Source organism: Sparus aurata, chromosome 9 (genome assembly GCF_900880675.1).
Source record: "Sparus aurata chromosome 9, fSpaAur1.1, whole genome shotgun sequence".
Classification (NCBI taxonomy): Eukaryota; Metazoa; Chordata; class Actinopteri; order Spariformes; family Sparidae; genus Sparus; species Sparus aurata.
The window spans coordinates 21,335,367-21,357,654 of NC_044195.1; the positions used below are offsets into that span (position 1 = coordinate 21,335,367).

The 22,288-nt window shown below is 40.8% G+C and overlaps 2 protein-coding genes across 3 annotated transcripts; one reads left to right on the plus strand and one right to left on the minus strand.

Moving 5' to 3' along the window:
- Window positions 1-643: 643 nt before the first annotated feature.
- Window positions 644-6,172, minus strand: tmem41aa (transmembrane protein 41aa). Its single transcript, XM_030427590.1, has 6 exons — window positions 6,041-6,172; window positions 5,212-5,647; window positions 3,913-4,063; window positions 3,296-3,457; window positions 2,320-2,458; window positions 644-1,899 (listed from the first exon to the last, which is right to left on the minus strand). Exons 2-6 carry the CDS (start codon window positions 5,388-5,390, stop codon window positions 1,679-1,681), a joined length of 852 nt encoding a protein of 283 aa, XP_030283450.1. The 5' UTR covers window positions 5,391-5,647; window positions 6,041-6,172; the 3' UTR covers window positions 644-1,678.
- Window positions 6,149-21,905, plus strand: ehhadh (enoyl-CoA, hydratase/3-hydroxyacyl CoA dehydrogenase). 2 transcript variants are annotated; one of them, XM_030427585.1, is made up of 7 exons: window positions 6,149-6,286; window positions 7,687-7,790; window positions 8,010-8,179; window positions 8,412-8,523; window positions 15,295-15,399; window positions 18,739-19,080; window positions 19,384-21,905. In XM_030427585.1, the coding sequence occupies exons 1-7, from the start codon at window positions 6,213-6,215 to the stop codon at window positions 20,634-20,636; spliced, it is 2,160 nt and encodes a 719-aa protein (XP_030283445.1). In that variant the 5' UTR covers window positions 6,149-6,212; the 3' UTR covers window positions 20,637-21,905. The 2 variants fall into 2 exon arrangements, with proteins under 2 accessions (XP_030283445.1, XP_030283446.1); XM_030427586.1 differs by lacking the exons at window positions 6,149-6,286; window positions 7,687-7,790 and having other exon boundaries at window positions 8,060-8,260.
- The last annotated feature ends 383 nt before the right edge of the window (window positions 21,906-22,288 follow it).

Consider the following 22,288-nt stretch of genomic DNA (forward strand, 5'->3'; position numbering starts at 1 on the left):
GTTTGTGATCTGACATACCACAAATACACCAGCCAAACTAAATTACATGAAACCTTAAATCATTTACATCTTTCAAGAAACTTAAAGCTGACATTTAGTTTACATCTTAAAGGAACGGTTCACTCAAAATTAGAAATCCAGACATTATTTACTTGCCCTAATGGATGATGGAAAGGCGGAGGAAGTTTTGTAGTCCACAAAACATTTCTGGAGTTTCACAGCAAAACAGCGTTGCAGCAAAAACGACATAACTTAAGTCTTCTAAAACCCTGAGATCCCAAATTGACGCTAACGGATCGCAGGGCTTCTGGAGACTTGGATTGCTGCAACACTGTTTTGCTTTGAAGCTCCAGAAATGTTTTTGCGGACTAAAAAACTTCCCTCGACTTTGCATCAACATGAATCCGAGTAGACAGTGACTGAATTTTCCCTTTTGGGTGAACTTATCCTTTAACCCACATGAAGAAAAAAAACACTTAGAGGCTGTTGGACCAGGACTGTACAAAAGACATAAGGACCGTGAAAAGAGGCAGCAAAGAGGATTTTACAGCAACATTAAGGCTCGATTTGAATTCACTGCACATTCACTTTCAGATAAGAATCCAGCCGATTAGAAGGACAGAAGAGAGAGATAATGGCTAAATGCAATATCCGAATCAAAGGGACTGCAATTTTATTGATCAAGATAAAGTGTTTCACAACATACCATTTTAAAATGAAGAACCGTCATGCTACAGCGATGCCCTGGCCTACAAATCATATTCTCCAGATGAGAGGGAATGTGCTTGTTTGGCACAGTGCCCGTTGAAAATCTTTATCACTTTCATATTTTTTTTTCAGTGAACACTACATAAAAGAAAAAATCCCTTTCCCACTCGATAATGACTCATATTGTAATCGGAACATCTTTTAAAATAATCATTAATAATTGAGGGTTTTGCATATCATTCAGCCGAACTGATAAAACGGAGATGCACATTTATTCACTGAAGTCCTGATTCAACTGGTTTCTTATAACAACGCCTGAACTGAACCTGGGGCCAATTATACAATTTAAAAGACTTTCAGGGTTGAAAATTTTACAAATTGTCCTCAGACAGGATAAGGTTTTATACAGAAACTGCAAAATGCAACTGTCAAACAAGAACAAATACAAATTCAAGTTGTATAATATACTGTATGCTGCAAACACGATTGGTATTCAAGTTAATAAAACCATTGTATATAATTCACACCATCCAGGCATTACAAAGGTGTAGGCTGTTCCATTTCTATTAACCTTTCCACATGTTGGAGGTAGACTGCATGACAGGCACTTCAAAAACCAGCTGTTTACATTGAAGCAATTATGTCACTGTTATACAAGAGTGCAAGAGCAACATCTCCTTAAAATCCCTCCCTCTCTCCCTATATTTGCTGTACATTCATACATCTATATACATAAACTGTGTATGTTGTGCCCACACAAGTTGTGGCACAGAAACATCAACATTTGGTAAAACAAAAAAGTCGGATTCACATCCCACCGGACCAGTCTTCTCCATCTCCTGGTGGCTCCAGAGAAGTATAACCCTCCACAAAAATAAACATTTTCACGTGTGTACATAAAGTTTTTTTTTCTGAGAGTCGCCACACAAAGGGCGTCAAAGGAGGGAAACAAACTCATTACGAGGACAAATCACTGGACCTTCTTATCTGCGACGAGCCCGTTCGGCGATGGGGCATCCAGTTTGAGACGCCTCTGACTGAAGTGGCGGATGAGGGCGCCGGGCAGCAGAGCCATGCAGGCGATGGCCAGCAGCTGCAGCAGCCGCTCCCAGGAGAACAGGTCATCCAGCGACGACACCTCGGACAGCATGACGCCCGTCTGGACACAGATGAAGTTGTACGGCAGGAGACCTGTGGAAGAAGATCGACCACACACACAACTGTAGCTGTAGCATTATAGGAGGGTTAATTTTACAAGTTGGGTGAAATGCTCTAGTAAAAAGGACAACACAATAATTTAAATCTGACGGCACACAATAAAACACTGCTACAAAGAGGTGCTGCATTAGGTTGAATGTTCGATAACTTTGGCAGTTATGCAACAGGTCTGGCAAACTGCACTTTGAAGCTTTTAAACTGCCACTTGTTGCTTTGAAACTCATTTACCTATGGTTTGACAGAGGGACAAATATGGCTGTCATATTAACTGACATGCAACGTAACATGACCAACCATTAAATCAGCCTTTTCATGATTTCATGATTTAACTGAATGTGAATCACCTACTGACAGCTTTAATGGCTATCAATCAGCTGATCCCTATGTACATACCAATGAAGACGGAGCAGAAGAAGAAAGTGATGGGGATGTTGACAATCGGCGCTGACATGTTCAGGAACCAGTTGGGAGTCATGGGAAAGAATCTCAAGAAGAGCAGAAAGAAGAACAAACAGTCCTGGTTCTCCTCAACCTGGAGGATAAGGGTGAGATGTTAAACGACATGTACCAATCTACCAAGGGACAGTAGATGTGACTTTCTTTTTTGTACTTTGGTGGTTGTCATGGTCCCTTTTTCACTTCTTCACAATGAAGACAGAGCAGCAGCATGCGTCCGCCTAGAGAAAAGGCACCCAGCATCTTTTTTTCAGAGCACTCCGTCTGTTTTGTCCGGCTGCCCCGAGTGCTTCTAGTTGAAAACCTCTGAACTTTTCAGAAAGCTGCTGGTGTCCTCGCTGTAGCTCTTTTTTTCAGGCAGCCAATCATAGATTTACATGAGATGGGACTTGTCACTTTGTCACCCTGGTAACCAAGAAAATGAGGGAAGCGCTTGTTCTGGCCTCATCTGTCTATCCGGAGCTTTATCAGACAAATGATGTCATAACAGGAGACAGAAAAGCTCATTTGTGGAGCCGGCATTGAATGTTGATAGTGAGTGTTGTGCTTTTATCACCCTAAGCATTGTATGCTTGTTCTTAGCCTTGCAGTCAGCCTTCTGTTACCATAGCATTAACTTATGTCAATCAAAAAGTGCAGCTTTTACACCAACCGAGCTTCAACCGAGCGCTCCCACGTGCACTGCCAGAGCCTTTTAAGTAGGAGGAAATATAGTGTGGACACAGTGTTGGCACACTGTTAGCATCATGTGTAAGTAATGTGAAGACATTCAGACCTTTGCAGTGCACTGTCAGCACTGTGCAGATCCTTTTCTCACTATGTAAAAGATCTACACACACTGAAGAGCAGTTCATTTTATACCAACAGTTTTAATATTTGTTGCAGTGAGTTGTGGACGGTGTTAAAAATTTACCTTCCTCTGTAGCGTGGAGACTTTATCAGGGAAGAGGTTAACGATGTAGTGTTTTCCGAAGGCCTGGGAGAGGAGGTAGCACATGGTGGAGCCCACAGTGGTGAGCACACAGGCGAGCAGCAGTCCTTCATATGGTCCAAATATAGCTCCCGCTAGAATGTTCTGCACAATGACAAGTGGAGAAGGCCCGGGTTACAAGACTTCATCAATGCGTGTGTAATGATAACATGCAGATCTACTGCATCAGGGAAACTCTGTGATCTAACAGCGGTTTTAAGTGTCAGAAGTTGGGTGACAGTCATTTTAACCAGCGTGTGGTGTGTGGTTTAGGCCTCTTCTCTGTGCTGCACACTCTGTTATGCAGATTAAACACAAGTTGGGAAGAAAACTGTCACAAAAGTCTAGCATGGCTGACACTCAAAGGAGAGTCTGACATGCCTTTGTTGTTTGAGATGGCTGAGTGTATTTTTATCTGCTGTAGTGACACTTTAAAGAAAGACCAGAGCTGCACGCCACATGCAGGTCAAATGCGAGCTAAATTTCTTATTTATTTGTTATTTTGGGTAATCAGCACAGCACAGAGAAACATTTTAAACAATTTTTTTTTTTTACATTACCAGGAACGAGGATCCGGGAATAGCAAAGGACTGCTTGTAAAGATATGCGCTACAGAAGAGGAGCAGGACATATCCAGTGTGCTCCGTCTTGTAGAACTGCAGGAGCTCAGCCAGTTCCCGCAGCTCATCCAGATCTGAAGGGAACTTCAACCTGCGAGAACGTGCACACTGAAAGTTAGTCACATCAACAATTCTTCTTTCATGAAGAGAGAAGGCTGCTAAACATGGACAAAAGATACAACTGCAATCAAAAATATTTCAGTACTGACATAGTGCTGCTAAAAAATACAAATCATATTATTCAGTCATTTCTGAAGGTTCCTTGCAAGTTGACTGGTATTATTGGCCGATACGGTCAATGATAGACATATTGAAATTGATGTATAAATTGTCTAATATGCACCGATATGAAAACTGTTTTTGAGATTATAGGACAGAAAGAAATTGAGTAAATTCCCAGTGAAGTTTATTGTTTCAATCCACTATGTTTTGATGTGATTTCTGACAATACAGTTTATGTTTAAACAACTAAATATCCTGCCTCTGTTCAGAGATCTCTACAAAGAATGTGTGTATATGTGCTGCTGTATCGATATCTGATTTTTTAAATTCCCTAGTATCAGTATCGGCATCTGCCCAAAAATTAAGTACTGGTCAGCTCTGGTGTCTACTGGCGATAAAACTAGTTAATTAGTTGATTAATCAATGAGTAGATTGAGGGAAAGTATGGCAGATTAAGTGATAATGGAATAATTAGGTGGAGCCCTGTGTCATTCAACGCATCACAATTTTCTTGACCACTGACACAATTAGTACTTTCACTAATAAAATTAAGACTGATTACAGTTTTGTTGACCATTGACATTTATCATGAGTATAAGGACAACGATGATAGCAGCTGGTGGTTGTTTATCCTCATTTTAAAATCATCAGCACCTGACAACAACTTGGCCACTTGGATGTTTGGCTACTGATAAGGAAGAGAAGTGGCGTTTTAACTTTTCGTGGATTGACAGTCACTTTTTAGCAGTTTTTTCATTCTAAGTAGAAACCAGATTAATCCATTAATCTGTTACTGTATGACATAATTGTGTAACGAATCTGATATGAAGAATTCATGTAAATAAGTGGCTATATAATGAATGCGCTTCATCTATGGGTGACATGATGCTAGTATTAGCTAGCATTAGTGACAGTACCGCCACAGTACCCTACATTTTAAAAGGGCCTTTGATAATTGTAGAGAAAATTATAGACTTTATCTTGTCTGACTGAAGGCTCGAGGCTGCTGTCAGTCACCTGCTGGGTTCCTCGGAGCTGTCAGCGGGCTGCTGCTCGGACTCCGCTTGCTCCACATGTTGTCTGTCGGCAGTTTGGTGAGGACGAAGTCGAGGTCCGGCAGGAAGGTACAGAGACAAAGAGTACAGGTAACAACTGGCTGCGACAATAACACAGATTAGTCCGACAAGTGAGCGCATATTCCTCACTTTAGCCAGGACCCGGCTCTTCCTCCTTACAGTCAGGGAGCCACAGAGAGAAACAATGGCCAACCGCTGGTTCGCCTTCGTCTTCTTCTTCGTGTAGCTCAACGGCAGTTGGGATTCTGTCAGCCCCCATGGGCGACATCTTGTGGATTTATGCTAGCTAACCTAGCAACGGTTCTGTTCAGTGTTCGGTCTAAATGTGTTCACAGTTTGTCCACCAGGTGCCACTGTGTTGGTTAAACTGCTCATCTCTATGAAAAAATAAACGAATTAACCTCTATTTAAATGTAACAAAAATATCTCAATATAAGTAACATGCAAGAAGCTAGTTAGCAGTTAGCCGAGCAACATTATTAGGCTGGATACAAACAAGGAATTTGCCTTAAGTTGCTTTTAATGTATGTTAACTTACTAACACATAGGACGGGAACATAAACATGTGCATAAAGTACAGCTAAAAATAAAAAAATGAATTTGTATATTATTAGTAGTAGAATATTGACTAACAACATACAATGTCACATACATTTACACATTTCTACAGACATGTTAATTGATACAAATGCATAAAAGAATCATAAAAGACAGTTTTAGTTTTGATTAGCTCCCGGCCAGGTGGGGGCGGTAGTGATCCGAGCGGTTACCGTCAACTGCCAGATGCGCACAGAAATCCACTCTACGAAGAAGACCATTTGAGAGTACGCTAGAAGTGTGTAAAAGGTGATGTGGTCCTGCCAGCAGTGAGTGAAGTTACAAAGTTCAGTCTGCACACTCAAAAGAAGTGCGACAGCTCGCAGTGTTTGATAGACTGACTCGATGGCTCAGCTCAGTATTGTCTCGGGGTCCGTCGGCCTGATCACTCTCCAGAACCCGCCTGTAAACGCACTGAGGTGAGAGAGCTGATGTTGTTTTTATGTGTGATCTTGTAGGGAGACTTACTTTGTGTCGTATGTTGGGAGCCTTTTACAGATGCATTAGAGCTGAAGTAGCTTTTTGCAAACTTGCACAAGAAAAGGTGCAAACTTCGTGCACGAATAAGAATAACATGATTTGTCAGACAAAACAGTAAAGGCAAAACAAAGTTATATATATTTTTTGACAGAGGGTGGCGCTACAGGGCAAGCTTGAGTTAAATCAGTGCTGCAGTTTAAACAAGCCCAGTTAATCAGGTACTGTACGTTAGTTTAATTTGAGGTACTTTTTTGAGGCGAGTTTTTCCATTATTTTCTACTTAAATGCTACTCCTGCAATATATTTCACAGTTCATTATTGTACTTTATACTCCACTTCCTTTATCTGACAGCAGTTACTTATTAAGTGTTTACACAACAAATGTGTGATGGCCTTGTGAAATATGAGCAGTTTGTAAAAAGTTAATAGCTTCTTCTTTAGCTGTTACAACTTAATGTTGCTGATTACATGGAAATAAGACTGTAATAATGATAATAATAATAATATTAATAATAATGACAATGATAATAGTAAAGTTTCATATTGCTGTGACTGTATTGCATAATCAATACTTTGGATTAAAGCTGCAATTATTGGTTGATTAATCGATTAGTCTAGAGTTAATTGCCAACTATATATTGATCACTCCTTTTTGGAAGCAACAATGTCAAACATTTGCTGGTTCCAGCTTCTTAAATGTGAAGATTTGCTGCTTAATTTTGTCATTTGTGATGAAATGAAATAAAGAATCTTTGGGTTTCAGACTGTTGGTTGGGCAAAAGAGGCAATTTGAAGACTTGACCCCATACTCGTAATTGTTTTAGGCTAAACAATGAATCAATTAATTGTGAAAATATCTGCAGATCGATAGATAATTAAAATAATCGTTGTTTATAATTATAATTCATTTTGCTGACAATACTTCTGTACCTTGAACGAAAGTGAAATTTTACTGCATGTTGACTTTTTATACGGTGTTATGGCACATTTAAACAAATCCTGATGTCAACATGCAGCTCTACTGGAGCAGTGAAGGACTAAATGCCTTGCTCAAAGGCACCTGAGTGGTGGTGAAGGAGGGGAACTTATCACATAAGGATTTATCCTGCCCATTTCGCTTTTTTAGGCCACTGCTGCCCCATTTTTACAGAAACATGTTCCATATATAATATATATATATTTTTGTCTGATAACAAAATATTACTTTTAAATTGTAGAAAATGGCTGTAGCAGAATGGTGTATACTGTCTAATAAGTCTAACTACTAAGATTAAAAGGTTACACTTTAGCAAACCTGTTAATCCCTCACCATGTAAAAACATGTCATTTTTTAATATAGTGCAGCGGTGAGGCAGGGCATCGTTGACACAGTCGAGAAAGCACTCAGTGATCCAAAGGTGAAGTCTGTGGTTATCCGTGGCCAGAATGGAGTTTTCTGTGGAGGTACAGACATGTTCTTAGTTTTTTCTATTTCCTTAACATCACATTGTTGACATGACTTTCTCATTTTTACTTCAGATGTAAACTGTTGAAGAATATTTATGAGTCTCCTGCTGTGTGTATATTACTTCAAAGATGGACCTTATGGTACAGCATGTCGTTTCATGTTGTCTTTCTTTTTGCGCCCAGTGATAACATCATCAGTTTAATTTTTTATAACAGGGGCAGATATCAAGGAGTTTGGGACAAAGATGACAGGGCCTCATCTGATACCGATGATCCACGCCATCGAGGCTGGGAACAAGCCAATGGTGGCGGCCATAGAGGGGAGCGCTTTAGGTGGAGGCCTCGAGTTGGCGCTTGGCTGTCATTATCGAGTCGCACACTCTAAAGTCAGTTCATGTCTATGATCTCACTCTGTCTCTCTAAAGTCGAGCTGCATCAGTGTCGGACTGACAGGGTTGTCTTAAATGGTAGTGTGAACCTTCAGTAGTAGTAGTTTAACCACCACATATTTTTGAGTTTTTCACACTTCTATACAATGTACCCACAGTTCAGAGAAAGGTGTCCTGCTGTGTTCAGCACCTTCCATTCATCAGACTTTATGCCTTTGTGTCCTTCCAGGCCAGACTGGGGCTTCCAGAGGTGACTCTGGGTCTTCTGCCAGCGGCAGCAGGAAGCCAACGTCTGCCAAGGCTTATCGGGGTCCCAGCTGCCTTGAACCTTATCACCACAGGTAGCATAGATAGGATAACCTTGCCCAACTATCACAAAGTTTATAGTTAATTAGTGTGAATGCTGCAAGCATTCACACTATTGTTCTTCTGGAATTTATTATTAGTGTGAATGCTGCAAGCATTCACACTATTGTTCTTCTGGAATTTATTATTATTATTATTCTTCTTCCGTACGTTTTTTGGCACCTATCTCCTCCTACAAATCTTGACCGATTCAAACCATTCAAATATCAAAATGTTCAGCCTTTTTAGGACATGATCGGGTCTATTTTTCTCGTTTCAATCTTTTATACTTTTGGAAATATTAAGCTTTTGATGCAAAATTTTCCCCATTCATTCTTATGGGGATTTTTTCAAATTTCATTCTGCTATAACTTCAGCATACGTTCAGCTATTCAAACCATTCAAACATTCAAATGTTCAGCTTTTTCAACCCTTTCAACCCTATGCTTTTCAACTTTTCAACTTTTCAACTTTTTCAGCTATTCAGCTTTTTCCAAAAAAAATTTAACATTGCAGCAGATGGGAAAAGCTTCAAATCCTCTTCAAAACTCATCGACTTTCAACCTCTTCTTGTTACTCATACGTTGAGCGAGAGACACCATTCGAACGTTAAATGAATCACAAAACCTTGAACTATTGACCTTGTATTCAGTTTTTAAAAATCTTGTACGGTTTTGAAATGGTCGCAGTTTTAGTTTTAAGGATTTTAAGCCCGTCTTCTGAGTTTATAATGGGTGTGTATTGCGTGAGCTAGAGTGCGTGACATCATCAACTGCCGCACCCCAGAGTGAGGAGCAGCTCCGAAAACAGGATTTTTTTTTGCTTCAGCTTGATTTGGATCCCACATCTTGTACTTGACATAGACAATATAGGCATATAAATGTAGGAAATCTTGTTGGGTTTCAGCTGATGGTCTCATTTCAGCTGTAGGACTTACGGTTTTGGATTTAGAAGCCCGAGAGCGACAAGCACTCCTGAATGTTCCCCATAAGCCGCAATGTTAATTTTGAGCCAAAATTTCTGGAGGATCGCAGGCGGTACATGTTTTGTCTCTCGCTCCTGTACCCTCATTATGCACTCTACAGAAATAAAAATAACATGGGTGCGTTCAGCAATGTCTCCTGTTACTCAACATGTAACATGTTTTGCCGATAACTATAACAGTTTTCTCAAGAATCGCAGGAGTTTGGGAGGCATTCTCCCATTCATTCCTTATGGGGACATTTTCGTCTGTGTTTCTGCTCCTGCTGCAGCATGTCTGCAGCCATTTTAACCTCTTTATGCCTTTAACTTCTCACCTGTCAGCCTTTTTTCACCTGTTTAACCTCTTTCTGCCCTCTCACTCTACAACTTTTTGGCCTTTTCAGTCTTTTTTTCACCTTTTTAAGCTCATTCCGCCCTCTTACTCTACAGCTGTTCATATGTTTTCACCTTTTAACCTCTTCCAGGCCTCTTACTCTACAGATTTTCATATTCTTTTCAACTTTTTAACATCTTCCAACTCTCTTACTCTGCATCTTTTTACCTTTTCATCCTTTTCTCACCTATTTGAGCTCATGCACCCTTAAACTTCTTTACCTTTTCATCCTTCTTTCACCTTTTTAACCTCTTCCAGCCCTCTTACTCTACATATTTTCATATTCTTTTCACCTTTTTAACCTCTTCCAACCCTCTTACTATACATCTCTTTACCTGTTCATCCTTTTCTCACCTATTTGAGCTCTTACACCCTTGAACTTTTTCACCTTTTCATCCTTTTTTCACCTTTTTAACCTCTTCCAGCCCTCTTAATCTACAGATTTTAATATTCTTGTCACCTTTTTAACCTCTTCCAACCCTCTTACTCTACATCTTTTTACCTGTTCATCCTTTTCTCACCTATTTGAGCTCTTACACCCTTAAACCTTTTCACCTTTTCATTCTTTTTTCACCTGTTTAACCTCTTCAAGCCCTCTTACTCTACATCTTTTTACCTTACATCCTTTTCTCACCTATTTGAGCTCTTTCACCCTTAAACTTTTTTTACCTTTTCATCCTTTTCTCACCTTTTTGACCTCTTCCAGCCCTCTTAATCTACAGATTTTCATATTCTTTTTACCTTTTTAACCTCTTCCATCCCTTTTACTCTACATCTTTTTACCTTTTCATCCTTTTTTCACCTTTTTAACCTCTTCCAGCCCTCTTACTCTACAGCTTTTCATCCTTTATTCACCTTTTTGACCTCTTCCAGCCCTCTTACTTTACAGCTTTTCACATGTTTTCACCTTTTTAACGTCTTCCAGCCCTCTTACTCTACAGCTTTTCATCCTATTTCACATTTTTAAACTTTTTTGGTCCTCATCAGCCTTTAACTTTTCACCTTTTTGCCTTCTATCACCTTTTTAAGCTCTTTCAGCCCTGTTACTCTACAGCTTTTTAGCCTTTTTAGATATTCACGTTTCTGCCTTTTCAACTCCTTCAAACATACAACTTCATGTTCAGCTAGAGAAACTGTTCAGCTATCAAAATGTTCAACTTTGTTAGCCCATTCAACCTATTACTTTTAAGCCTTTCTGCCTTTTCAGCTTCTGAAAAATTCTGCTTTTTCTGCAAATTCCCGACCATTCAACCTTATAGTTTTATGCATTTTTGGCAGTAAGTTCAGCAGATTTCGCTTCAGTCTTCAGCATTCACACTGTATTTTCGTAGGAAATGCAAATGTTTCTAGTTATTATTATTCTTCTTCCGTACGTTTTTTGGCACCTATCTCCTCCTACAAATCTTGACCGATTCAAACCATTCAAATATCAAAATGTTCAGCCTTTTTAGGACATGATCGGGTCTATTTTTCTCGTTTCAATCTTTTATACTTTTGGAAATATTAAGCTTTTAATGCAAAATTTTCCCCATTCATTCTTATGGGGATTTTTTCAAATTTCATTCTGCTATAACTTCAGCATACGTTCAGCTATTCAAACCATTCAAACATTCAAATGTTCAGCTTTTTCAACCCTTTCAACCCTATGCTTTTCAACTTTTCAACTTTTCAACTTTTTCAGCTATTCAGCTTTTTCCAAAAAAAATTTAACATTGCAGCAGATGGGAAAAGCTTCAAATCCTCTTCAAAACTCATCGACTTTCAACCTCTTCTTGTTACTCATACGTTGAGCGAGAGACACCATTCAAACTTTAAATGAATCACAAAACCTTGAACTATTGACCTTGTATTCAGTTTTTAAAAATCTTGTACGGTTTTGAAATGGTCGCAGTTTTAGTTTTAAGGATTTTAAGCCCGTCTTCTGAGTTTATAATGGGTGTGTATTGCGTGAGCTAGAGTGCGTGACATCATCAACTGCCGCACCCCAGAGTGAGGAGCAGCTCCGAAAACGGGATTTTTTTTTGCTTCAGCTTGATTTGGATCCCACATCTTGTACTTGACATAGACAATATAGGCATATAAATGTAGGAAATCTTGTTGGGTTTCAGCTGATGGTCTCATTTCAGCTGTAGGACTTACGGTTTTGGATTTAGAAGCCCGAGAGCGACAAGCACTCCTGAATGTTCCCCATAAGCCGCAATGTTAATTTTGAGCCAAAATTTCTGGAGGATCGCAGGCGGTACATGTTTTGTCTCTCGCTCCTGTGCCCTCATTATGCACTCTACAGAAATAAAAATAACATGGGTGCGTTCAGCAATGTCTCCTGTTACTCAACATGTAACATGTTTTGCCGATAACTATAACAGTTTTCTCAAGAATCGCAGGAGTTTGGGAGGCATTCTCCCATTCATTCCTTATGGGGACATTTTCGTCTGTGTTTCTGCTCCTGCTGCAGCATGTCTGCAGCCATTGTAACCTCTTTCTGCCTTTACCTTCTCACCTGTCAGCCTTTTTTCACCTGTTTAACCTCTTTCTGCCCTCTTAGTCTACAACTTTTTGGCCTTTTCAGGCTTTTTTTCACCTTTTTAAGCTCATTCCGCCCTCTTACTCTACAGCTGTTCATATGTTTTCACCTTTTAACCTCTTCCACGCCTCTTACTCTACAGATTTTCATATTCTTTTCAACTTTTTAACATCTTACAACCCTCTTACTCTGCATCTTTTTACCTTTTCATCCTTTTCTCACCTATTTGAGCTCATGCACCCTTAAACTTCTTTACCTTTTCATCCTTCTTTCACCTTTTTAACCTCTTCCAGCCCTCTAACTCTACATATTTTCATATTCTTTTCACCTTTTTAACCTCTTCCAACCCTCTTACTCTACATCTCTTTACCTGTTCATCCTTTTCTCACCTATTTGAGCTCTTACACCCTTGAACTTTTTCACCTTTTCATCCTTTTTTCACCTTTTTAACCTCTTCCAGCCCTCTTAATCTACAGATTTTAATATTCTTGTCACCTTTTTAACCTCTTCCAACCCTCTTACTCTACATCTTTTTACCTGTTCATCCTTTTCTCACCTATTAGAGCTCTTACACCCTTAAACCTTTTCACTTTTTCATTCTTTTTTCACCTGTTTAACCTCTTCAAGCCCTCTTACTCTACATCTTTTTACCTTACATACTTTTCTCACCTATTTGAGCTCTTTTACCCTTAAACTTTTTTATCTTTACATCCTTTTCTCACCTTTTTGACCTCTTCCAGCCCTCTTAATCTACAGATTTTCATATTCTTTTTACCTTTTTAACCTCTTCCAACCCTCCTACTCTACATCTTTTTACCTGTTCATCCTTTTCTCACCTATTTGAGCTCTTACACCCTTAAACCTTTTCACCTTTTCATTCTATTTTCACCTGTTTAACCTCTTCAAGCCCTCTTACTCTACATCTTTTTACCTTACATACTTTTCTCACCTATTTGAGCTCTTTTACCCTTAAACTTTTTTATCTTTACATCCTTTTCTCACCTTTTTGACCTCTTCCAGCCCTCTTAATCTACAGATTTTCATATTCTTTTACCTTTTTAACCTCTTCCAACCCTCCTACTCTACATCTTTTTACCTGTTCATCCTTTTCTCACCTATTTGAGCTCTTACACCCTTAAACCTTTTCACCTTTTCATTCTTTTTTCACCTGTTTAACCTCTTCAAGCCCTCTTACTCTACATCTTTTTACCTTTTCATCCTTTTTTCACCTTTTTTATCTCTTCCAGCCATCTTAATCTACAGATTTTCATATTCTTTTCACCTTTTTAACCTCTTCCAACCCTCTTACTCTACATCTTTTTACCTTTTCATCCTTTTTTCACCTTTTTAACCTCTCCCAGCCCTCTTAATCTACAGATTTTCATATTCTTTTCACCTTTTTAACCTCTTCCAACCCTCTTACTCTACATCTTTTTACCTTTTCATCCTTTTTTCACCTTTTTTATCTCTTCCAGCCATCTTAATCTACAGCTTTTCATGTTTTCACCTTTTGAACCTCTTCCAGCCCTCTTAATCTACAGCTTTTCACGTTTTCATCTTTTTAACCTCTTCCAGCCCTCTTACTCTTCAGCTTTTCATCCTCTATTCACCTTTTTAACCTCTTGCAGTGCTCTTACTTTACAGCTTTATATATGTTTTCACCTTTTTAACCTCTTCCAGCCCTCTTACTCTACAGCTTTTCATCCTTTTTCACCTTTTTAAACTTTTTTGGTCCTCGTCAGGCTTTAACTTTTCACCTTTATTGCCTTCTTTCTCCTTTTTAAGCTATTTCAGCCCTGTTACTCTACAGCTTTTTAGCCTTTTTAGATATTCATGTTTCTGCCTTTTCAACTCCTTCAAACATACAACTTCATGTCCAGCTAGAGAAACTGTTCAGCTATCAAAATGTGCAAATTTGTTAGCCCATTAAACCTATTGCTTTTAATCCTTTCTGCCTTTCCAGCTATCGGAAAATTCTGCTTTTTCTGCAAAATCCCGACCATTCAGTCTATAGTGTATGCATTTCCGTCAGTACGTTCAGCAGATTTTGCTTCAGTCTTCAGCATTCACACTGTATTTTCGTAGGAAATGCAAATGTTTCTAGTTATATTATATTCTTTTAAGAAGGGGTAGACTGATTATTAGGGATGACATAGAATTAACTAATTACAGTATTTGCATCTTTGGCTCTGATGCAACATCGTCTCACACACTGTCCCGCCCACACCTTCATCTGATTGGTTACACATCACAATTGATAGCCTATAAACAATAAAATAATTTGAATCTGCAAAGTAACTGATAACTCAATGTATAAAATAAATGTAGTGGAGAGGAAGTAGAAAGTACCATGAAATACTCTGGGCTGTATCAAATTGATATTATTCTGTTAATCGGTATTGTATCGGCTTTAAATAAAAAAGCCATTGCTTGTCGACCCCTGCTTTTTAAGTCCAACAAATATGCAGATGCAGATGTCCCTGCACATTATAACCATGAAAACCAGTTATTCATATTTGCTTGACATTGCACACAACCCCTCTACAGAAGAGAGCAGCTGCTGTCACCCAAAGATTGCTAGTTCACTCTGATGGCCAGCAGAGGTCAGCATGTGTTTAGTTTGATCATGCGCACTGTTGTAGGAGCCTTCTCTGTGATTCACTGCTCTGTTTAAATTGTCCAAATTAGAATTTAAAAATTCAGATAGGCTGTTATTATTCATTTGTTTTTTTAATTTGATTAAAAGACAGACAGCATAATCAAACAAGAGGTTTTGCAGTGACGCTATCACCAGTTTAGCTCATTGTTAATTCCTCCTCATCTAGTAATTGATGAACGTCTGACTCCACCCATATTGACCTTTTACGCCCTTCATGTCTCCCACAGGCCGCCATGTGACTGCTGCTGAGGCACTTCAACTTGGAATAGTGGATCAGGTTACTGATCACGACACTGTGGACACAGCTGTGAAGTTTGCCCTGAATGTTGCAGGTGAGACACAAAAGAAAAACGGATGGCACACATACGGTGCCCGCTGGTATAAAATCAACTCGCTCTTCACAGGTTTAAAAATGTACTCAGTTGAAGGAAGAGAGATCCCTCCCAGGGCAGTTATTTTGGGCAAGTCCAACTTGGAGACGTGTCGGCGTGCAGGTTGTGAAAGTCAAAGGAAGCAGAAAACACAGCAGGCAGATCCTCCACTGCTGAAGCCATGAATGTTTCATGGCTCTGTCAGATGTGCTCTGATGTCTTCACTGCTTTTGCTGTATTATTTAGAAGGGTGAAAAGGGACAAACTTTCCTAGAATATTAATAATGGGCCTTCACCAGTCATTTAGGAGGATGAGGATTTCCCTGTGCATGTGGATCAGACTTATTTACTCTAAGAAAGGAGGGTGAAAGTGTGCCACGTCCCTGCAGTTTGCAAGGAATAATTACTCTGTCTGTTCGAAGGGTAACCCATTCAGCTTAGGTACTGTACGTAATGATGATGCTGACAAACACAAGTAGGCTCCACCGGAAACATTGAGATTATTTATCATGCATTTCTCTGACATGCTTTAATTTTTCCACTGCTACTCTTATGAAGTTGATTATTCTTCCTCGTGCATTGTACTTCTATTTTAAAGGAATACTTCGACATTTGGAGAATTATCTTTGTTTCTTGTTGGGCGTTAGATTAGAATATCGCAATCACTGTCATGCTAGAATTTACATATAGCACTTGCAGTTGATTAGCTTAGCTTGGCATACAGACAGTTAAAAAGAGCTAGCCTGGCCCTGCCTAGCACTTAAAAAAATTATAATCTGCCCACTGGCTCCTCTAAAACTAACTGATTAATTACATCATATTATCGTTTGTTTAAAATTGTACAAAAAGCCAAGTGTAAAAAAGGTTTGCTGAGGTTTTGCTGGGATATTATTTGTTGGACGGACAGATCCAGGCTGGCCGTTTCTCCCTACTGCCAATCTTTATGCTGAGCTAAGCTAACCATTGCCTTCATTTAGCTTTAAAGGGGCTCTATGTAACACTTTGTAGCATTAGATATGTATTAATCACATTATTGTCCAAATGTGAGTGGGTTGTAATGTGACCTCCCCTGTCTCTTTCGGTTGCCTATATGAGCCTGTGGATGATCTGTTTAAGTTGTTTAATGCTGCTGGACTGTTGATTTCTTTGTGAAGGACTTCGCTAACAGAGAGAGACACTAGCTAAAGTTAGCTTAGAAATTATATCTGATAAGATAAACCTCCAGCACAACACAGACACAAAAGCAACTTTAACATACAGATATGAGAGTGGTATCAAACTTCTCATCAAACTCTCCGCAACAAAGTGATAAGTACATTTACCAAAATGTAAAACTATTCCTTTAAGCTTTAAAGACTTTTTTTAGCCCCTCTGGCATCGTAAACTAAAACACACACCACCCACTCTGCTGTGTGTTTTTGTACACGGGGGGAAGGTGCCTCGTCTGAGCAGAGCTCTGGTTGTAAAAGAGCCTTTGATTCCTTTGCATGAAATGTACTTGTGAGGATGTTTTCACGAGTATAGTGTGGGTCGCAGGTTACTTGCTACAGAGATGTGATCTTCAACTGAATGTTCTGAGCTTACTTGGCATAAACAGCTATTTTCTAAGACTTTAAAGTTGCTGTGAAACATGTTAGCTAGCCTAATATTGCACCTTTAGATAACAATGTCGGCACAGTGCAAAATGTCAACAGAAAGTCTGCAGGATTGCATGTGAAACAACCTTATATCATCAAAAAGATGATTGCAGTCTTATGCTTTTCACTAATGTTTTTTTTCTTCCGCACAACACTGCCAAGATGACTGTGAGTGGGTGAGAAAGTGAGTGTTGTTCGTAAAGCCGAGGCTTAGAGTGAGTCAGACGGAGGAGCCAACAGCACACAAGATGGGAGATTTGAGGAGATGGGACTAAAATCTGCCGAGGTTTCAACGGATACTCCAGCGTTGAGTTGATTAGCAGGGGCGTTAAACGGAGACGCTGAATGTGTGTCTAAATTTACAAAGCGAGTGTGAATGTTGTGTGACATTGAGACGCACGGCTGGTGAGTCACCCAGCAGTGAATAGATGGAATCTGTCACATGCATAGATGCAAACATAAAACACCAAACAGGGCGTAAAACTGGCACATGAGTGTGTACTGTATTCGGGAAAAAAGCAGTTTAAACTGATGTAGTCTCATGCACACACACACACACGCACAGATTCAAGGCTCTGCTGGTGACGAGATTAACTTTTTTTTTTTTTTTTTACCCCAGTAGTTGCAACATCTGCCCGCTACATCTGTCAGGACGACCAGGCCTTCCACACGCCGCACAACAAATCCATCGTTTCAGCTCAACCATTTACAGATTAACCGCTGCAATAATGCTCTCCCAAAGTACACTGGACTCACATTGCAGTGTCACACAGCATCTCATTGACATTTCAGTCTAGGCAGAATGTACATTTACTGCACCTGACACCAGTAATTCTTCCTCTGTGGTGTATTAATGCAGACTTAATTGCATTAGATGAAATTGTTAGTCATCGAACTAAGTGGAGATAACCCATCAGATGCGGCTGCTGTCCCTTTAAGCTGTGCCATGATGACCCACTTTCTGGCCCAGACCCACGGCTGAGTGTAATTTAGCAGAGCTGTGAAGGATTCTGACTACTGTCTCGTGTAATCATGTCAGCGGAGACGCGAATGAAGAATTAAGATTTTTCTTTTAACAAGGTTGTAGAGTGGCCCTCTCCTTCTACGCTCTCATTGTCCCCAGTTTTAACTCCCTGCAGACATGTCGTAGAAAAAGTTTTGAGGCTCTAATAATAAATCTTCACATGAAGTTACACCTGGAAAATTGCTCTGGTATTGTGCTCACAGGCTTGAGAATCACAAAAATTCAATTTTCCCCCCCCCCTTTGCTCTCAGAGTTGGAAATTTACCAACTTATTTTGCCCGGAACTAAATTGTTGCTTTTTTCCATTTCATTTTCAGATCAGTGTTATTCAAGGTGAACTGTAACAGTGCACCGGCAGAGTCCCTCCAATTATCTTGAAAATGGTCCGTCAAATCACTTCGCTCTTAGAAGCTTCTGGGCTATCAAGTAATCGAGTGGCCAATTACACCCGGACTGAGGGCTGGCTGAAAAATTGGGAAAAGTGGGAAAAAAAGTGCTGCTAATAGAATCTAGGAAGCACTTTCCGATTAGAAAATAAACGTATGCAGGCGGAAATGTCACTGCAGAGTACATTTTCTGATTTATCTTAATTTTTAAGTGGAAGCAAAGAGCCATTTTTCTTCTGTGTGTCTGTTTCAGGTCAGTCTTTGGATGCCCGTCGTATCAGCACTTTCCCGTGCCCGCGCCCGGCTGAACTGGATGCTCTGTTCGAGGATGCGATGCAGAAGGTGCGTAAGAGCGCCCGTGGAGCTATAGCACCAGTTGCATGTGTCCAGGCAGTGCGGGCGGCTGCCACCCTGCCTTATGCTGAAGGGCTGGAGCGGGAGAGAGAGCTGATGGCCACTCTCTTCAACTCAGGCCAGGCCCGAGCGCTGCAGTACTGTTTCTTTGCACAGAGAGCCGTCGGCAGGTGGAGCACACCCAGCGGCGCCCGCTGGGACACAAGCAAGCCTGTGCCTGTGCCTAAGGCAGCTGTCATTGGTAAGAGCTTCAGGCTTTTAATTTCTCTTTGTCTGTGTTTTCATAAGGCACAAACACGTTGACTCCTAATTCACATTGCCTGTGGAAACTTAGCCCTCGTTTACAGTTCAGCTGAGTGTAAATGGATGAACTCTCTTCCCTGCAGGGAGGATTGGATGTATGACAGTCTGGATATGTGACGCTCAGCAGCTTGTGCATTAAAACTACGAGCTTTGGAGAAACTTTTAGCTTCCGGGCTAAAACTATTTTTCAGTTTGTAGAGCACAGAAAGTAATTTATGCCCTTTTTCATTTGTCCTCACAGGTCTCGGCACCATGGGGAGAGGCATTGCAGTGGCCCTGGCTCAGACGGGGTTGTCTGTGGTTGCCGTAGAGACCCAGGAAAAACAGATGATGGAGGCAAAGCAGGCGGTGTCCGGCATGTTGGAGCGAGGGGCTAAGAGACGTGGTGTGGCTCCTGTGTCTGATAAGATCAGTTACAGCGGGAACATTCGGGCTGTGGCAGACGTCGACCTGGTCATCGAGGCTGTTTTTGAGGACATGGCCGTGAAGGAGAAACTCTTCCAGCAGCTGTCTGCCATCTGTAAACCAGGCGCTCTCCTTTGCACCAATACCTCTGCACTCGATGTAGACCACCTGGCCTCACAAACCCGCAACCCAGAGCTGGTGGTCGGGATGCACTTCTTTGCCCCCGCCCATGTCATGAAGCTGCTGGAGGTGGTGTATGGGCGGCGCTCCTCTACTCAGGCCGTGGCCACCGCCATGCAGCTGGGGAAGAAAATGGGCAAGGTGAGCGTGGCTGTTGGGAACTGTCGCGGCTTTGTCGGGAACCGCATGCTGAAGCCGTACATTGAGCAAGCTTTCTACCTGTTGGAGGAGGGAGCTACACCCGAGCTGGTAGATCGAGCACTGGAGGAGTTTGGTTTCAGCATGGGTGTGTTCAGGATGTCTGACCTCTCTGGGCTTGACGTGGGCTGGAGAGTTAGGAAGGGAGATGGGCTGGTGGAGCCCGGCTTGGCATCAGGGCCATCAGCTAGAGTCCGACAAGGCCGCAGGTACAGCCCGCTGGGAGACCTGCTGTGTGAGCAGGGGCGGTTTGGCCAGAAAACAGGCCGGGGATGGTACCAGTATGAGAAACCTGGCGGTCGAGTTGCCAGGTCTGATCCATGGCTGCACAGCTTTCTTGAGGGATACCGAGCCCGGCACGGCCTGGTGGCCCGACGTATAGACCACGAGGAGGTGCTGGAGCGCTGCCTTTACGCCCTGATCAACGAGGGCTTCCACATCCTGGAGGACGGAATAGCTGCCGGACCCGAAGACATCGATGTCATCTATGTGTTTGGCTACGGATGGCCCAGGCACCGTGGAGGTCCCATGTTCTACGCTGGCATGGTGGGGCTGGCGAAGGTCCTGGAGAGGCTGGAGCACTACCACCAGGCTCACCCTGACGTGCCCCACCTGCAGCCCTGCAGCCTCCTCAGGAGGCTGGTGGCCAGCGGCAGCCCGCCCATCCACAAGTGGAGAGAAGTCATCAGGAAACTCCACAGCCATCTTTAAATCTCAAACAGTCCAACTCTAATCTCTTTCTTTACTTCAATAATAAGGATCTTACATTGTGATTAACAGCCAATGAACTGCACTTATACTGCGCTTTATTATGATAATGATCTTTTATGGAAACTGTGATTATGGATGATATTATAGGAGCCTGTTTCTGTGATTAATATTCATAACATATCTGAGCCAACTGTGAGTTGCCAGTTTATGAGGTACACCTGTACAATATAATGTTATTCAATACAACAACCCAACAATAAGTTCTGTCTTTGTGATGATTTGTGTTGATGCTGTATGAGAGATGATGATTGAACTTTCTCAATATTGATTTCATCTTTGCTTCTAATATTTTGTCTGGGGCTGCGACTAATAATAATTTGATTGTCTAATAATCTATTGTTTTAATTAATTGTTTGGTGTATAAAAGTGTCTTCCTGTGTTTTCCCAAAGCCCAACATGACGTCCTTAATTATCTTGTTTTGTTCACAACCTAAAGATATTCTGTTTACTGTCAGAAAAATCACAATTAAGAAGCTGGAATCAGAAAATTATTACTTTACAATTAAATCAAATGAATAGCTTACAGAAAGTAGATTTTTGTGTGCTAATCCTAACCTAGATGTCTTTCTCCTGTTAATATTCGACAAAATATACAATATATAACACTGTTCTGTGGAAAACGGGCAGTTAGTTCCAGGGGGATGTCAAGGGTCTTATTTTAAAAAGTGCACTAGGTAGTTTCAAACTTTTTACTTATTTACACTCTGACATGGTTGTCTGATATATTTCTATGTAGATGAGCCGTCCTCGAGGGGAGTAAGGTCCCCAAAACATTGTTGAAAGCTAATAAGGTCGTTACTCCGAACGGTCCTTCAGGTACGAACACAGTAAATCAGTTTTTAAAATTGTGTTGTTTACTCAGTCAGTAAAGATTTTTCTCTACTCTCAACATTTCTCACAACTCCACAGTGCACCTTTAATGACTCAGGTTATACAGATGAATCTTATAAACTGGTGATTCACTGCTTTGTAGAATTTTTAACAACCAGAACACAAACGTCTGAAAAATGTTTTTTTTTTTTAAATACTCAGAATCACAATACCTGCCTGCAAAATACATGACTTTACTGTTATTTTAAATGAAACTATATCAGGCTTCTTTGGCTCTTGATTAATCGTGTATGACATTTTTCTACGGTGTATATACAATTTATAAAGATCTAATCTACATGTATCGTCTGCTGCCTCAATAAAGACCTGTCACACACATGTATTGATCTATTTAAGTATTAACTGTAGCTATTGCCTCATTATTCTGATATATTCAGGCATTTTATTTTCATCCGTTCCATCAGACTTCTCCTCCAGACAACACTGAAAACTGCTCTCCGATGTGATGTGTGTCATGTTTCTGCTGACCCAGCATGGTGGAGACACAGGAGAGCCCAGAGACAGAGAGAGAGAGAGAGAGAGAGCTAAACTGCTTTTATATAAATCAATCGCTCGCTCTCTGAAGAGATCTCACGCCCTGCCGTGGCCAGATGTTTGGGTCGCCACCTAGCGGCTGCGGGCTGAGCAGCTGGATTTACTGCTCATCCATTTTGTGTGCAGCTACACTATCTGTCCACCTTTTTTTATTATTCGTGAACAGC

What these genes read in the sequence shown, in the direction of transcription:
- tmem41aa (XM_030427590.1), bottom strand. Translation starts at nt 5,390, where the DNA reads ATGCGCTCACTTGTCGGACTAATCTGTGTTATTGTCGCAGCCAGTTGT. An exon ending in AGCTCCGAGGAACCCAGCAG is followed by an intron (nt 4,064 to 5,211) that starts GTGACTGACAGC and finishes ACGTTCTCGCAG; the next exon opens with GTTGAAGTTCCCTTCAGATC. An exon ending in CTTCTGCTCCGTCTTCATTG is followed by an intron (nt 1,900 to 2,319) that starts GTATGTACATAG and finishes CTTCTTCCACAG; the next exon opens with GTCTCCTGCCGTACAACTTC.
- ehhadh (XM_030427585.1), top strand. Translation starts at nt 6,213, where the DNA reads ATGGCTCAGCTCAGTATTGTCTCGGGGTCCGTCGGCCTGATCACTCTC. An exon ending in GAATGGAGTTTTCTGTGGAG is followed by an intron (nt 7,791 to 8,009) that starts GTACAGACATGT and finishes TTTTTATAACAG; the next exon opens with GGGCAGATATCAAGGAGTTT. An exon ending in CTTGAACCTTATCACCACAG is followed by an intron (nt 8,524 to 15,294) that starts GTAGCATAGATA and finishes TGTCTCCCACAG; the next exon opens with GCCGCCATGTGACTGCTGCT.